Source organism: Apteryx rowi, unplaced genomic scaffold (assembly GCF_003343035.1).
Source record: "Apteryx rowi isolate R43461 unplaced genomic scaffold, aptRow1 scaffold_294, whole genome shotgun sequence".
Classification (NCBI taxonomy): domain Eukaryota; kingdom Metazoa; phylum Chordata; class Aves; order Apterygiformes; family Apterygidae; genus Apteryx; species Apteryx rowi.
In genome coordinates this window covers 16,180-33,288 of record NW_020449352.1, presented here as the reverse complement: position 1 = coordinate 33,288, position 17,109 = coordinate 16,180, and the positions used below count along the sequence as shown (strand labels likewise).

At 45.5% G+C, this 17,109-nt stretch overlaps 1 protein-coding gene across 1 annotated transcript in view; it reads right to left on the bottom strand.

Annotated features, from left to right (window-relative positions):
* Positions 1-334: 334 nt before the first annotated feature.
* Positions 335-17,109, bottom strand: part of ENDOD1 (endonuclease domain containing 1) — a 24,110-nt gene continuing 7,335 nt past the window's right edge. The window contains exons 2-3 of the mRNA XM_026069406.1: positions 8,516-8,908; positions 335-1,571 (exon numbers count right to left, since the gene is read on the bottom strand). Coding sequence (XP_025925191.1) covers positions 438-1,571; positions 8,516-8,908 — 1,527 coding nt within the window. The 3' untranslated portion in view covers positions 335-437. The remainder of the gene's footprint in view (positions 1,572-8,515; positions 8,909-17,109) is intronic.

The window sequence follows — 17,109 nt, the reverse complement described above, 5'->3', positions numbered from 1 at the left end:
TCCAGGTTTAAGAAAACCCTTTGCAACTAAAATCCTCCCCTTATTACCACCTCCTCCCTGACAGGAATGTGGTTTTGTAGAGTTCACTGCCAGTGCATAGGTCTCAGTGTTATCTTAGTCAGAAAGAAATAACCTGGTACCATATTTAGAGTGTATCTCCCAGAGGAAGCAACTTGATATTTGCAAATCACAGAAACTCTGTGACCCACGGTTCATAAAGCTCAAATACTTTACAATAGGTAGAACTTAAGTTACAATGGTGGTGTCCCCTGGTGAAGTTACCTTGGCCCTCCCTGTTACTCCCCAATTTGTTCATTATTATTAATGTCACTACAATAAATATCAGAACAGAATTGACAGCTTTTGGCCACATATYTTAAAGCATTACCCCACTCCTCTTTCACTTTTTGTCTTTGAAACTTTGATTTCTATCCTTATCAGTCATCAGAGGAGCCCTTAGGGACAAACCTTTTGGCTATGTGAGCAGCAAGGTAGTAAAAGCCATGCAGAAGGGTGGCTGTGGCATCAATAACCAGTGAGAAGGTGCCCCCAATCCCAGTGGCTATGTCTTTAAGGACAGAGGGAATGGCACAGATGGAGTAATAAGGGAAAGCAGCAAGGTGAAGGACRAATCCCATGGGGATGCTCAGGATCTTGTAGGTGAAAATTGCAACATCTTGAATATTTTCCAGAAAACCCTGCAGGATGTTGATGATGACTTTCCCCACATCACATGGGATGCTGATCAGCACCATGCTGATCTCTGTAAGGTAGAAAACCACCCCATTCCACAGGCTGTAGACTCCATCCAGAAGAGTACTGACAACCCGCTTGATAACAAGCCACAGAAAATGAAACATGAATTTCACTAGCTCCACAAACACGTAGATGAGGAGTTCCAGAAGTTTGATGAAAGGGGTGGCAATGATGCCAGCCACTTTTCTCACCAAGCCATTGTCTTTGGCCTCCTGGCTATCACTTGTTCCTGCTTGCTCTTTAGACCGGAYCTGAGTAACAGCTTGCACTATTGCTTCCATTTTCTCCTGCCTTTGGTTATCTTCCCCACAGTTGCCCTTGAACAACCGAACTCCTGCTAGAAGCTGCTTCTCCAGCTCTCCCACTGCTAGGTCTGCCAAACTGTTTTCATCTTTCGTTTTCTTCACCAGTGCTAAAGACCATCCCTCTGGAGCATCACAGCACGCTGCCAGCCAGAGGGTCTCTGGCACTGACACCTTGCCATTAACTTGGATGTTGGAAGGAATAGCACCTACAAGGAGATACAGATGATCTTTCTTGGAACAATGAGGGACCAGAGCTTGCTCCACTACCCTCCTGATGTCTCTGTGCCAGCTTTTGCTGAGAGATGGGCTCAGAGGGACAGCGTTCGTCAGTGTGTAAGTGGCCATCTGGAAATCTTTCTCATTGAGCAAGCTGGGATTCAGCAGCCCTCTCTCATAACCAGAGCCCACATAGTCCGAAGTCAGGGCTTGATTTGCACCGAGGTTAGCCACAGAGCCAACAATATCAGCTTCATGTACCATCTCCTGCAGGTCATTTTCTGGATCATCTATCTGAAAGAGCAGAGAGAAGAGTTACTGAATGCAATTTATCTTCCTCGAAAGCAATGTGTAAAATAGACCGTGAAGTGTATTTTCCATCATGACTGCTACCACAGTGTTCCTCAGATCACATCCTGTACTCCTTCCTTATTTTCCTTTCAGTATTTCAGAGGTGCGTATGCTGTTCTTAGCTGTCCTGCCAAGCACATAGGTGCAGGGCAGGGATGCTTACAGTTCTGCACTTTGGTCCGCAGCACAGCATGGCCTGCAGAATTTCATCAACCATTGAGCACTAAGCCTCTAACTTGTGCTTGTTCTAGAAGATATTTTTTAAGAACAATAGATGGCTTGATTTAGGGCCACATTCATACCACCTAAGACGGTGGTACCTCCAGCTCACTAAAGCACCTTAAAATATGAATGAGCTGAGCTGTCAAATCCAAGCAATGAAGAAAAAAGCCATGATTTTTAAGGCATCTAAAGAAGGCATTTACCCCTCTCCATTCATTGTATAAGAAGCCAGAACCAAGTAGGGCAGCATGGCAGGTGACCTGAACTGTCCTTCACAGTCTTGAACGCAGACGCTGCAGTGAGGTCATAGGGCACTCTTAGGGCTTGTCTTTAACAGTCTGAACCTCACCCTTAAAGACTGCATACCTCCCAGGGGCAAAATGGCAGGGACACTGTCACCACAGGTCCTCGGTGGAATCTGTGCTATGTGCTCGTTTGTCATTCCTGCGCCATGGAGTTGGAAGCAGTAACTGCTGCACCGGGCATCCCTTCTGGAGCCTTACAGAGAGTCGTGCACCAGGAGGTAATAAGCAGTGGGAGCAAGAGCTCTTAAACACCATGGTGTGCTCAGGCCTTTTTCAGAAGACTACAGCTCTGTCTGCCCCTTAGTCACTCCTTTTTGACACTGTCTGCAGCCTTTCCAGAGGGGTGTACCAGACTGTAATTTTCTTCCTYAGATTAGAGGTTGTGTGTGTTGATAGAAATTCAGGGGTGCAGCCAGTCTCTGTAGTCACTGCCTCATGTGGTATCTGCTTAAAGGCCATGGCCCTGAACTCCCAACACTGTGCTGGCCCAATTAAATCTGCTGTCTTTGCTCCTGACCTAGAGACTGTTTGCTGCACTGTATAATATGCATTTTGGAAATGGATATGGCAGACAGTTCATATTCTACTTTGAATCACTCTCCGCTCATCCTTCCTAGTCCCTTGGCTCCTCTGTAATGCACTTGAACAGATGGTTCTGACCATTTATGTCCTTGAGACCTTTCATAGGGTTTGCACCCTCTTGGTACCTCAGCTTCCTGCAATATGTCTTGATAGCTATTATGTCTACGTCAGCTTCTGCTGAGAAACAGTGTAAAAGGGACAGTGCTAGTGATCATAAGTAGCTATCCATCATCCTTGTTGTGGAAATTGAGGTTTGGCTGGCCTCTTGCATCACCCAAGTCCCTGYAGCCTAGACTCAGGAGACTCTGCACTAAGGCTGGTCACAGTGTCATCAATATTAACCGTTTTTGAGGACCGCATTACCCCCATTTGCCTGCTAGGAGGTTTCAGCACTTTGTTTTGAAGCACCTGGTGCTTATTGCTACAGGGCTGAAAGGATCAGAGGCCTGACCCAGGTTAGTAACTATGTGCTGATGCACAAGTCTTAGTTTTTCTAAATGCACCACTTAAGAAAGACTTATTCTGTACTTCTGCTTTATTTTGCACCCTCTTCCTCATGCTCCCCAGCCTYTCCCTAAGGAGTGCAGCTGTCTGACAAGGCCAGATTTGTTGAGTAGCACTCCATAAAATCACAGCCCCTTCCTGGGCTTCCCCTGTTTTCCCTGTTTTGACGAGATGACAGTGTTGTGTCATGGGATGGGGGATGCACCTGGTACGTTTAATCACACAGTATATGCGAGGTGGGAGCAGGCACAGGTGCTAGGCTGTGCCTGGGAACTGCCTCTTGTACCAAGGCCCCTTTAAGCATAATGTCATTTCAGGGGCACCCAYCCGCACTTGCTCCCATTGCAGATCAGTGCTGCAGTCTCTTTCCTGCTACAGGGACCTGCAGCCTTCTTGACAAATTAAAGAAAACAATGGAGGGAGATTGAGGTGCTGTACCACAAAAAGATGCAGACCTGAGACTAGTCAGCTCCGCCTTACTGTGGAGATTCCCAGCCTACTTTAAGCATATGGAATAAACTTAAATTTCTCTGATTATGAGCTAGTGCACGCAAACTTTAAGATGCCTATTAAGTAAATATGTTTYCAGGTACCTGTTCAGCTGCAGGATTTTGCACATACCATTGAGATTGTTTAGGTGCAATTAAAAAAGAACAGGAAATACGYGGCCGCATGTTGTTCATACGTCAGAAAACAAAAGCAGGCTCTGACATCACCAAGGGCTGTTGCTTTATAATAACTCATATTATGCTTTGCAATAACTCGTGTTATTGAGCTTTTTTTGCCTCCTCTGACAGAGCCCCAGAGGCAAGCTGTCTCCAGCACTATATTTAATCTGCATGCAAGCCGCCTTTCCTCAGTGGCTCAGAAAGCTTTTGGTTCGTGGCACAGGCAAAGCATATCTGCATTCATGGAGTCAGCCATGAATCTACCTGTCCAAAGAATCTGTAATAGCTAAGGGCAAGCTCCAAGCAGACATGTAAGCACCTTACTCTTGGGGAGATTCAAGAATAAATTACATATCTAGATACCTGTACAGATCTGAGTCCAACCACCTAACAATATTATATGTGTTTATCCTTGCAATACACAAGGTGAGAGCTGTCATTTTACAGAAGGGGCAGAGGAGGATTAAAGGCAGATTTCCATTACAGGCAACAGCTTGACYGAAAAATTGAGGCAGGCATAGAGATGTTATGTCAGCTAGTTTCAGTCAAGTTTCTTCATTTAACAACACAGGACACTCACCTCCCACCTTCCCTACCTTAGTACTTACAATCCCAGGCAAACTTCAGCATCCCACTCCACAGCATTTTCCTCACTACTGCCTCAGGCATGCTTACATCTTTGATTGCAGTGGAGATATTTCATTTAGCCTTAGTGTGGGATTCATTTCCCAGGAATTAGGCACAATGCATCTTACACCAAGGTTTCTGTTGTAGGAAGTTCACGTGAGTTGCCTCAGAAGTTTCTCCTGACTGTTTCTCCTGACTGACTACCAAGAGAGATGAAAAGAGTAGCTCAGATGCAAACCTCTGTGGTAGAAAGGGTCTATAGCTGGGTGACAGAAAGCCCACCTTGGTCATCTAGCTGATGGTAGTCAGCAAGTAAATGAAAGGACAAGGAGACTCATCCAGCTTATTGTATTTTAAGACAGAAAAAGCAGCTCCAGAGTTCTCCATCTCTCTCTAAGGCACAAAGAGAGACAGACATAAATAYAGTTTTTAAATGACTGAAATCAGAGGAGGTGAAACCCACCTAAGTAATTTGCTCTTGACCCCTGAAGAAACCTGTGGCATAGCAGGTTTTCAAACCCAAGCCTGGGGCATCACATCAGTATCCTGCTTATCAGACTACCCTTCCTGTTCTCTAATTTTTCACAATCTTCATTGCTGAATTAATTCAGTTTCCAGCTGCCAATCAGCAGTGGGTGGTGCTGACATTCCTCTTGTTTCCCATCCAATTACTGCCTCTGTGCTACATTTGGCATTTGTTTCTCAGACACGCATTCCTGAGGAGGTAGGCATGCAAGGAGTGAGACAGTGCCCTCACAACTTACATCACGATCTATTACAAAAAAGCATGTGACAACCCTTAGTCAGTCATCAGACTGCGCAGAGCATTTTTACAGTGATTTCTTCCTGCTTGCTGCATCCCTGCATGTGCATGTAAGCAAACACATGTCACTATGCAGCTATGCCTGTTTGTACCTGGCTATCCCTGTCTCAGTTAGGAAGCTATTCAGAAAATAGCCAGTGTAACCTTTTGGGGTTATGTTGCAGAGCAGGTGTTGCAAAGTGTTCCTTTTAGTGATCATCTGAGCTTTTTTAAGTATCTGACTTAGCCTTGATAAGAACATGCAGAACAGGTGTGAAATCTGTTCCCCACTTTCTCCCTTCCAGATCCTGCATAGCAGATGCCTGAGAGATGTGTAYGTGCTTTTTTTCTTGAGAGACTTCTAGGAATTTTTTAGTCCTGATTTCTTCCTCTGACAGATTCCTCTGCCAAATTGCTTCTCCTAGTTTTCTTCCTTGAACTGTGGCTCCTCCACTGAACTACACAGCTGCTATCTTTCACCACAGAGGTATCTGTATTTCAGTAATGGGTGAAGGGGACTCCTGCACATATTGTAGCTGACAAAATGAAAACTACAGTATGGTCATGTTGTTGAGTATGGTTCCTTCATTCATATGTGTGAACTGGAAGGCCAAAACAACAGCAAAGAAAACTTATATCCTGGCATTTCCTGGCTTTTGGGTGCTGGACTCCTTTCACTCGTGTTCTCTGCATGCAGTGTGTCATGGATCAGCCCAGATATGAGCCTCCACTGCTCACCCAAGGCATGGTCCTTTTTAACGAGAAAGAAAATGGAGTGGCCTGTCCAGCCACTTAACAGCCTTGCTCCTGCCTTCATCCCATCTCTGTACTCTAGTAAGTGGGTCTACAGCCAACGGCCAGGCCATAAGGACTTGAGCATGCAATTAGCTGTGGGCAAATTCCCTGAGTAAATGTTTTTAAACAAAATAAGAATGGCTTCCAACCCCTAGGACTGTATTGGGGAAATTAGTATAAGCAGGACGGAGATGATCTTTGCTCTGCCCTCCCTGTTCCCCCAGTGATGCCACCTGATGTGATAGAGGTGCTTTCAGTCTTGTGGCTCAGTAAAGATGCCCCCCATCCACAACACAGCTTCCTCTAAGTTGGCCATACTGAGATCTTTCCTTGTGGTCAAAGGCTAAGTCTTGCTTAGGAAGCATTTCCACAGGTAAAGCATTTTTGCCCAAGGCTCTCTGGTCCTCAGTAAAGCTCTGCATCTTGTCTGTCTAAATCAGGAGTCAGATGTGTGTGGTTGCGGTGTATCCTTCCAAATAAGAACAATGGTGTCAGTTAAAGGATGTTTTTGAGTTGAAAAAGAACAAAACAAGCAAGCCAGAGTAAAAAGGAGGCAAAAGAATCCAGGGGACTTTTCTTGTTTAGCAGAGGTCAGAGTAGTTTGCTCCATGGAAGAAAAATCCTCAAAGCTCTCAGTTTATTCACACTACCACTGATCAGTATGGCCTAAGTCAGACCCTGGTGTAACAGGGAAAAGATCCACAGCAACCCATGGGGTTACACTAGTGCAAAGTCAGAGCAACTAAAGGTAGAGCCTAGCAATAATTTTGGGGGCTCAGGTAGATTTCTGAAGCAGGAAATGTAAGAATTGTGGCTCAGGTGTTAGCAGATGCAAGGGGGGGGGCATCACTAGGTGAGGTGTGAAGATGGAAGTGGCAAGGGACAGAGCAAGCTGGCTGCAGAGAGGTGTTGGGGACCTGAGCAGGGAACCTGCTGTGAAGGGACTTTGAGGAGTTCAAAGAGCAGAAAAGGCATTTGAGCCTGCACAGATGCAGAAGCAGCTCTGGTGAGTCAGACTGCAAGGAGCAGGAGGAGATATGGTGGCTAGAGGTGACGATTGCTGTCGGTGGCTGAGGCAAATGGGAATRGATCTCATCTCTGCCACTTTGCCTTGCTGTCTCCACCGCACAGACAGCAGATGTTTACTTGTCTAGGTCTTCTTTGCTCTTTAAATTTCATCACACTTCCTCAACTCCATAATGACAGAGTCTGCAAAAAGGCTTCCCTCTGTTTAAAAAGAGCAAGCAGACACCTCCTACAGGCATCTGCAAAGTGGAAGGAAAGCAGATCAAAAAGCCCCCAGGAACTCCTGCAATTAAAAACCCAGCCCTGAGAGCAGGGAGATGGTCCAAGGTGAAGACAGGGGTTTTAGATCCCTGCCTTCACTTCCTACGACCTTGTGGGAGGTGTTTAAAGCCTTAGTATTTCATCACCCCAATAGGAAAATGAACAACAGTCACTCTTTTGGGACAAGGATGGAGCTTTGTTTCTGAGTACATACAGCACCTAGCACGTGAGAGCCCTGCTCACAAACAAGCTGCTCTCATAACACGACTGTTTATGGTCTAACAGAGCACCCTCATGTATTGTCAATCTTTCTTGAGCTGAATAGACAAGGGTAGCTTGGTGTCTGCTACAATATTCCCCGTGCTCACTGCTGAAATAACTGCAATATTGCAGAAAACTCAGGTAAAGTGTGCTTGTTCTCTTAGTGCACAAGCAATTTTTTAAGGATTCCCTTTAAATATAACAGCCTGAAGGACCTGGTTAAACATGTCAAGTGCCAGAAGAGACAAAAAACACTGCGGCTGTAGTGATGTTCTCTTTATACTGCACAATTCTGACTTGACTGAAACATTTCTATTCCAGGACACAGTAATTCACTTCCCTATCCTGTATCTGCAACAGAGGGACACAACAAAAAGCTGCCATGTCAACTTGGTGAGCCACAAATGTATGTTTTATTCCTGTGCAGTGAAGCTAAAGAGCTCTTATCAACACCGGGATCATGCTGGCAACCAACCAAACTTCAGCTTGACACTGAAATGTTTAACCCCATTATCCACCAGCAGTGCTCCCTGGCTGTGATAGCTAGCTAAACAAGACAAACAGATCCTACAGGGTAAAAGATGATTTTCTTTTCCCCTCACATTCCATAGCGGATGCAGCAGCCTCTCAGTTTTCATTATAAGCTCCGTGGGACAAGGAACTATTTGTCCACTTCCAAGCACAAAAATAAGTTGGTTGTGGTAAATTAATATTAAAAGAGGTTCCACAAGCTCTTGACTCCTTTGCAAAATCCCATCCCCAGCTAATATCTTCACCCCAGAGGAAATGTTCTCAAGGAACATATGCTTTACAGTGAAGGAAAGGCTGACTTACCTGCGGTTCAACCAGCCAGTCCTCCTCCTCATTTTGGGCTGGTTTTGCGTACTTAAAAGCTGAATAAAGAGGAATTTTGTCCTTAGTACTGTAGAGGGTTGCAAACCGTGGCTCTTTGTTGTACTGCTGACAGATTTTCACATGGAACGGCTCGGTAAATCCTTCTGGTGGGATTTGTCCAGAGAAGAACACATTACATTCAGCAAAACCAGTTTCATCCTCTCCAACAACTCTGCCCTGGGAAAAGCCTGGGAAAACTGAGAGGCAAAGCAAAAATAAAATTGACGTCTTCATGGTCCACTCCCTTGAGCTGAGGGAAGCCCTATCCGTCTCTGCTGGATTCAGCAAAGGACCTGTGCTCTGAGCCCATGCAGCAGTGAAGCCAGAAAGCGTCTGGAATTCGGGTGTAGTGTACAAGGGAAATGAAATATGAAACCACAGCCGTTCCCTTCAGGGAGCGAGCGCTTTCTGCAGGCAGCACATTGTGAAACCAAACGTGCGCGAGGCTGCGCTGACACACGCTGCAGACACCAACTGCCCCAGGGAGATAATGCCAAGCAATCTGAAATCATCGGGGCTAATTTGGAAGAGGAGGAGGGAACTCCATAGCAGTGCAGGTCTATAGCTGAGCAGCATCAACTGTCCAGGCTGGAGCCCAGCACCGGCGGGGGTGTGGTGTGCTGCATTGCAGCAAAGTCCCCAGTAGTTTTGGCTGACGCAGCCAGAAGTCTTCCTGGGGCTGCCAGGGGGATGCTGCAAAGTCAGATCCACCACCCAGAAGAAGGTGTTAGCTGCCCTCTCCAGCCACAAGCCTGGCCAAGAAAGAGGGAGAAAGAGGGAGAGAGAGGTAGCAGGATATTGGCACTGCTGAGAGTCCACTTTGCCCCTTTTTGGGGTATCTATCACCACTATTTCTGCCAGCCATGTGCTGCAAAGGAGCCTGGGGAAAGCATTCTCCTCCCATCTCTCTGGAAGCTGTACAGGGCATTCAAAATCCTCCTGTAGAGCAGTATCACCTCACCTTGGCAGAAACGCCCTCAGAAGAGATTAACAAGAGGCAGAAAGATACAGACCCTCAAATCACATACCCTTAATCAACACACACCTCTGAATGTTTTAGCCAAACATATAGAACTGGCAAAAAAAAAGCTACTTAAAGGGAATGAAACCACTCCTCTGCGGTTATGATCAACAGAGGTATTATCTGCCCAGTGAATAGCTGCTTATGACACCTAGGCTACTTCTAGGTAAAAGGCTGTATTACTTCAGTGACTGGCAGAATTAATGTTTTCAGAAGACTGGGGACAGAGAGGAGACTACAGAGCATTTCCTCAGAGACAAGAAAATATGCAATTTCCCACCCAAGAAGTTAGATATGATCAGATGTATTGCCAACAACTTCCTCCTCTCACCTTAAAAAATTCTAGGTGCCAATAAGGTGCAGGTCCCTTTTAGACAACACTGTTTTATACTGTTACCATGATTTCCAAGAACTTCCAAGTGCTACAAACCCACAAGTGCTCTGCAAACTAGGGAAGGAGTAGCCTATACTGCAAATGAAGAAATGGGACAGAGGGCAGTTCAAATGACTGGTCACGGTCAGAGAAGGAGCCTGTAAAAGAGCTAAAAATAGACTGAACTCTAAGACTTTATGCAGAGATGACTTCTAGAAGTACCAAGGCAAGGAAATACGTCAGCACCTTTTAATGTGATGTTATCAGCTGGGGGAGACAGAGGCAGGCTGGACAGGCTAGGGAACAACAGGAAATGTGGTAAGTGGGCTTGTTTTGTTTTCAGACAGATGCCTGGTCACCTAGCCCTGACAGAAAGAGTTAGTCACATTCAGGAAAGATGATGGAAATGAGAATGCAGACACAACCTGACCTGAATACAGCAGCTCCAGAACACAGGCTCAAAATGTCATTTTCCTGGATGTAAAAAGGCTCCTGGCAAATGAAGAACTGAAGCTAAACCTGAGCAACTAGATGCTGATCTGATCCCAGCCTTGCAACTGTCCAGGCAGCAGAAGGAAATGTTCTCCTGAGTGTTGTAAGCCCTGCTCCCAAGGAGAACCTAGGTCTGGCAATGCAGTCAAACACCTGCTCTAAGAGTGACATGCATTATCCCAGGTTAGGCATGSTACCAAGGTAAAGGTAGCATGAGGTGTTTCAAGATAGGCATGACAGCAACCAGCATGCGWTGTTTTCAACCAGGGAACACTGACATCCTGCCTCTTTCCTGAACTCAGGCATCAACCAGCAAGTGGGCAGCCTCTCATTTCTCAGGAAAGCTGGCACGGAGCTACAGTCCTTTACTCCCTGCTCCCATTTTCTCTCTAAGCTAAGCCCCTTTCCAGGAGAAAACTCAAGGTTTGTGTGGCCAGTTTCTTCTTAATTTAAGGTAGCTGTTGTGACCCTTAAGCATGGGACTGTAATATGTCCTTCTGTTCTTGTTAATGTTATTATTACTAAAAAGATCAGGTGCTGCCATCATGGTGTGGGACTCTCTGCGCCAGGCAGATAAAGGCCAAAGGACTGCCTTGCCCTGGGAAGACTACACTGTCAGMCAAGGGCTGGCAGAGGAGCCGAACAACAGTGAGAGGAAGCACATCAGCGTTTCAGAAAACTCAGTGCTCCCGTGTCTTATCTGCTATCCGGCACCTTTATAGGCATCACAGCAAAAGGGAGTATTAAGATCAGATATGAAAGAATGGCCTGAAAGACCCTTAAGGCTGTTTGTGTGAGACAAGCAGAAGGGTCCCGGGAAGATGTACATGGGGTTGGAAGTGAGCTGTGTGAGAGGAGGCCTGGGAGCATGGCCTCCCTGGACCCAGGGGCTGCCTCCTCCACACCACTGAGGACAGCAGAGTGCCACAAACCCGAGGGGGCTGGCTGTGAAGATGACTACTTGATGTTTGATGTAACCAAAAAGAGGAAGCCCATGGAGAATGCGAAGAGGGAGGTGATGTGGTCAAAGGGACARGTGAGAAAAGTGACCTCTGAGCAGCAGTTACAGGTGTGTGGGTGGACAGGAAAGGCTGTACGCAAGGGATGGTAGGCACACAGAATTTGCAAGGCATGACAGAGATAAAGTACATTGGGGGAAAAAGCTTAAAGACAGAGATTGGAGAAAGGCAAGAACAAGGAAGGAGGAAAGAATCTAGAAAGTGGTGTTGGCAGAGAAAGAGAAAGAGATTAGGGCAAAAACTGGAGCTGAGAGGGATCTGCATGCCTTAAAAATGGGGAGTACTAAAGAAAGGTTAAGAAGAACGAATAAGAAGAGGTGTGAGGAAACCCAGGAGACAGAATGTGATGGGTCAAGTGAAGGGACAAGAGAGAGAACCAAAGAAAGGTCTTTGCTTCTGTGATGAGAAAATGAGGAAAAAATGAGGAGGAGGAGGGGGAAAGGAGGATGAAAGGAAGCTGTCATTGATCTAATGAAGACAACCAGTCCTCTTCTTCCCCAAGGGTCTCAGGCACCAAAATGAATGTCTCAAAGATGAGAACACTTCCCTAAAAGTTYGTGTGACRTGAACCTGAAAAACATGTCAGTATTCAAACCCCRCAGCAACAAGAAGCTGCCGGGCTTKTTTGCCTGCTTTCCCACACTGTGCCTCCAGCCCTGTCCCTCAGTTCACATGGCCGACACTGGATTTGCTGCAAATAGTTTCTTCCTCCCAACATGCCAAACCCCTCTAATCTAGTCTATCCAAAGCATACTTGACCCTAAATATTTTTCCAGGCCTGACCTCCTGTCTCCTGTCATGACCTCTGGGCAGGACTGTGGTACTGTACATTACTGTCTCATTCTTCTGAGAAGAAAGGGAAGAAGAAAGCAATCCCAAGYGTGAGCAGTCCCACTGGAGCAACCCCATTTGATTCACTGGAGATCCCACTGCTGAAGATTTGGCTTGGAACATGACAGTCCCAGTGCACATGCCACTACATGTCCTGCCTCTTTGTTGTCTCATGGGGAAAGAGTCTCTTTAAAATTAGCTTAAAAACTCAGTCTGGAAAAAGAGCCCAGTGCTGAGCTAGGGAGAAAAGGAGGAGTGAAATCATTTTTATGCTCAAACTAAGAGATTTGGGATGGGGAGGGGGCATCCTCATGCCTTCCCTATGCCACCCCTCATCCTGGGAAGAATGCCTCATGGCCAACAGTGCTGCTTCACTGCTCACCTTCAGACCCCCTTTGCCTTGTGCTTACAGAAAAGGTGGGCAAGGCGTGGCCACTAATCACCTAGAGATTAGTGCCAGTGATGCTGATCTGGTTTCATTATTTCCACAGACTTCTTCCTGGGCGTACTGACCGCAGCAGCCAGGGGATACCTTTCAGTGCTGTCACAGCTGAAATAAGAACAGAAAAAGACAGGGAGGATTAAGACTAGAAGGTGACATAAAATGATGGAAGTTGTCACCKGTGGTGCCCAGCCATAGGAAGAGGGTGAAGATGGGGAATGGTGAGGCATTCACACTGCTGTCTGGACTATAGCATCTTTAGGATGGGGACCAGTTCTTGTGGGCTTGTACAGAAGCTTGCACAGTGAGAGCCTGATCCTGACAGGGGTTTGGAAACCAGGAAGTATAAATGTATTGTATAAATACTGAATAAAATTAATAAAACCCAGAGGCTACATTCTTTGGCACTTTATCACAGCCTTAAGACTCAGAATATTTCTGTTAAACTTCAGGCTGTTAGAAACAAGCATAACAAAGATCCTGTGTTTGACAGCAGAAGTTGAATAGATTTATACTAGCAGAACAAGGCAACATTTTTAATCATGCAAATAATTAACTATTGGAATGAGTTATTTAGGGATGTGCTGAAAGCTCCAACATTTTCGTTCATTAATCCAAGATTTAAAGAGATGATGCTTTTTAACAGAATTTATTGACTACAATAAAAGAACAGATGGTTCAAATTTCATGGTCTTTGTTTTACAGTTCATCAGTTTATCATAGCCATAATAGTTTCTTCACAACTTAAATCTGTTTTTAACAGGAAAGTCAGTCACTTGTGTGCTTTTCTCCTAGGTATTATTGCTTACTATTCATTTTTATTTGTTTGTTAATATTTTATTTTTCAAAAGTCCTTTGTGGTTCAGTCAATGGTGAGACCTTGCTGCACTAGGTGTTCTGTAAAACCAAGATGTGAGAAAGTTCCTTACAGTGTACATTGACAGAAGACTAATGGGTGGGAATAAAATTAGAAGTACAGACTTGTTAGGATTACATCATCTCAGAAGAGGCAATGTGAAAGCCATAACTCCTGAGAAAGCTAAACCTGTTGGCAAGGTCCAGAAGCTTTCATCAACAGTGAGATAGCAACCACACGCAGGACTGCCTGTCTCTAGCAATGCAGCCATATTTTGGAACTAAGGAGCAGGAGGAGGAATGAGATATTCTGGATTAAGGGTTTAGCCGGGCCAGTGGGGAGCTCTATCCAATAGACAAGGCACAGTTACAGCTGCCCCCCAGTTCTCATGCACTCTGTGAGGCCAGGCAGCGTGGCACCTGCCTTCACAGAGCTACAGGGCAGATGCCTACACTGAACCTCATTACTCTTCATAGCCTAAGCAGACAAAAAGGCACTTCTCCTAGGCTATAAAGAGTATGATTTGTGTCATCCTTGATGGCTACATGAGGATGAGATGACATCCTCAAGAAGTGCCTGTATCTCTGCACTGGCTACAGAGTGAGCCCAAGATGTCTATAGTTAGTCGGATAAACCTTGGACAGGCTCTGACATATTTCTGCAATCAGAGGTATTTAGTGTTCTTGTAAAATCTAATGCGTTGGCTGTTCTAGGGAAGAGCGAGTAGGTCTTTCTCCATGCTCCTTTCAGGCCTTGGCCTTGCTACTGAAATACATGTTGAGACTTGTGCTAGGCATATGTGTAACACCATATTTTTCACATATGTTGCTACTGTGCTACTTCTGGCCCCTACTGCCTGGGGAGAGATCTGAATGTGAAAAACACAACAGAGAAGATGAACTATCACCAATGCTATGATCCCTTCACTGTCTTGCATATATAACACTGCTTCTGCTACTAGAGTTTACAGAATTGCTTCTGTACACTACAGTCAGTACAGATCATCACCTTTAAAAAATAAGAGAAGCTGTGCTTTTAGATGCAGTAACTGAGCGAAGGATGGAAGGAAATACTGGCCTTAAAATATTGCTTTAAATAAATGGGTGGCTGGTTGGGATCTTAGATTGAATTGCAAGTGCAAAACTCTAGGTCTCTGGAGAGCAGACCTGGGAGACTTCTGATTTTGCACACAGTTTAAATGAAGAAAAGAGACTGACTTTATAGGCTCTACTCAGAACGTCTATTCTGGGATCTGCTGTGTAACTGTTACCAATTACTTACACCGTCYGATTTAACTTTCTTGGGAGGTGGCAGTAACTTGTCTGTGGCTCTGCAACAGTTGTCATATATCACAGCTGCTGAGGAGGTATCCAGTCCCTGATCCTATGGTTCATCAGGTGATATTTACAGTGCATGCTCAGCTTCAGTACTGTGATGTCTCTTGTTTAGACCTTTTCCCACTCAGTACAATCAAAGATCTCTGGSTAGGTACCATGGCTCCCTAGACAATGCAGCAGAAGAATTAGGTATTGAAAGAACAGAATTCATTAAAGTCAGGACCTTAAATGGGGACTCTCTTAAGATAAACAGTAACTAATGACAAAATATGAGGTTTAGGCACTGCTCCCCAGAAAGCATTAAAAGCCTATCTATGTTTAAAATTTGTAGCCATGAATCTTTTCTTGGATGCAGGCACCCAATCCAAGCTAAGTTTGTTCTCTCTCTCTTAACCTTAGTATTAGCTCCTATGAGACTGAGGTTTTAGTCCTTCTCCTGTCTAATAGGCACTAGGGTTTGCAGTCAACTGTCTCACTCCCACAAGAGTGCTCCAGTCGCTGTTCTGCTGCCCTGAGACTCTTGCAGTTTCTCCTCAATTGTACTTTGCATAAATGATTGTCTACTCAGGAAATCAGAAAGCAAAACACAGGACCTTTCAGTCCTGTAGTAAAGCACTAGAGCAAGAGCATCATCAGTCCAGCCTTGCTTTCATGAGGCTGTACTCATTGGTGGAATAGCTGACCCTGGTCACCACCTCGCTCACCAGCTGGGACCTGTGCCTAGGAACAAGCCCTGTCAAGAAGATTTAAACTTGGCCTCCAACATCTCTTCTGGGTGTTTTAACCAAGAGCTACAGCATACGAGGCAGACTTCCCTGCATTTTTTCTCTCAAGCTTGCCTTTGAGTACACCCAGCTGSTGAGGTCACAAGAATGAACTCAAATTATTGAATTCTGCTCAGAAAAGGCCTGTCAAACCTGAGATGGTTTTGTTCAGAGTCAACAGCAGACACTCAGGATCCAAGAGAATTTAGGAACTTCCAAGTTTTGATTTCTGGGATTCAGGTCCTTGTGAAACCAGTCCATTCAGTTGGCTTTCCTCTGAACCTAGAATCCATTCATTGACTTTTCTTTTAGAAGATGAATTCTGTTCAAAGAACAGCAAAGTGTGAGAAGTACTTACAGTCACTTTGAGCAGCAGTCTGTGCCTGAAGCCATGACATGGTGCTCTCAATATCCTGTACGCAGCACCTAAAYGAACAGGAATTACCTGGAGAGCGTCTGGTGTCACATATTGCCATGTCAGAGCAAAGCAATTGCAGCAGTGTTCTCACCAGGAACCCCCAGTCCTATTTTCCCCCCAGTGCAATGCAGTGCATTACAACTCCACGTGTTTAGAGCTCAACATGTTTCCCTAAGCCTGATGTGGAGCACTGTGAGGCCTACCTAGCAGAGATTGTAGAGATTATAGCTGGTAAAGATTGCCATCAGGAGTAGGCAGGCTCAAGACAGATAACACAATGAAAACTGGAAGAGCGGGGAGAGATGTGAATAGTCAAGAATGTGCATTCATCGCACTCCAGCCATTCCTGTCCAAGCCCTACCCCCACTGGGCACCAGCTCTGCCCATGCTATAACTGCACTGCTCAGAAACAGCTGTGCGTTGGCAGGATTCGCCACCACCCACAAGCAGCAACTGGTAAACGACCAGGACCTCCTCCCTCTATTTCTACTTAAAATTTTTATCTGTGAGGAAGGCGAGACAAAGATACTAATGGCAAACTAATGCAGTAATGGATAGGAGAGATGACGTCAACCTACTTAATGTGCGTGTTTTTGTGTGTGAGCAGCATGAGTTGCAAGGACAAAAGTGAGATGTGGCTGCTTGTGTTGTGTTCATCACAGGCAACAGGCCAGGGAGAGCAGGAAAGGAAGGGAGGGGAACGCAAAGTTCASTTTCAGTTACTAATACTCAGTAGCAATGATACAGAAACAGGCAGAGTCTTGCCAAGACAAGGCAAGTTTACAGAAGCGTTTGCAGAACACACCTTCTTGCTGTGACCCAAGTCTGCAAGTGAGCATGAAACACCCTGTTCAGAAAGCCTCCAACTTCTGCAGATAAGACTTGTGCTTATGCCCATCTGTGGAGTTCAGCATTCAGCTGAAGGAAGTGACCACCACAGACCCTGAACCAGCCAGCTCTGTAAATAGACAGTTTGATATT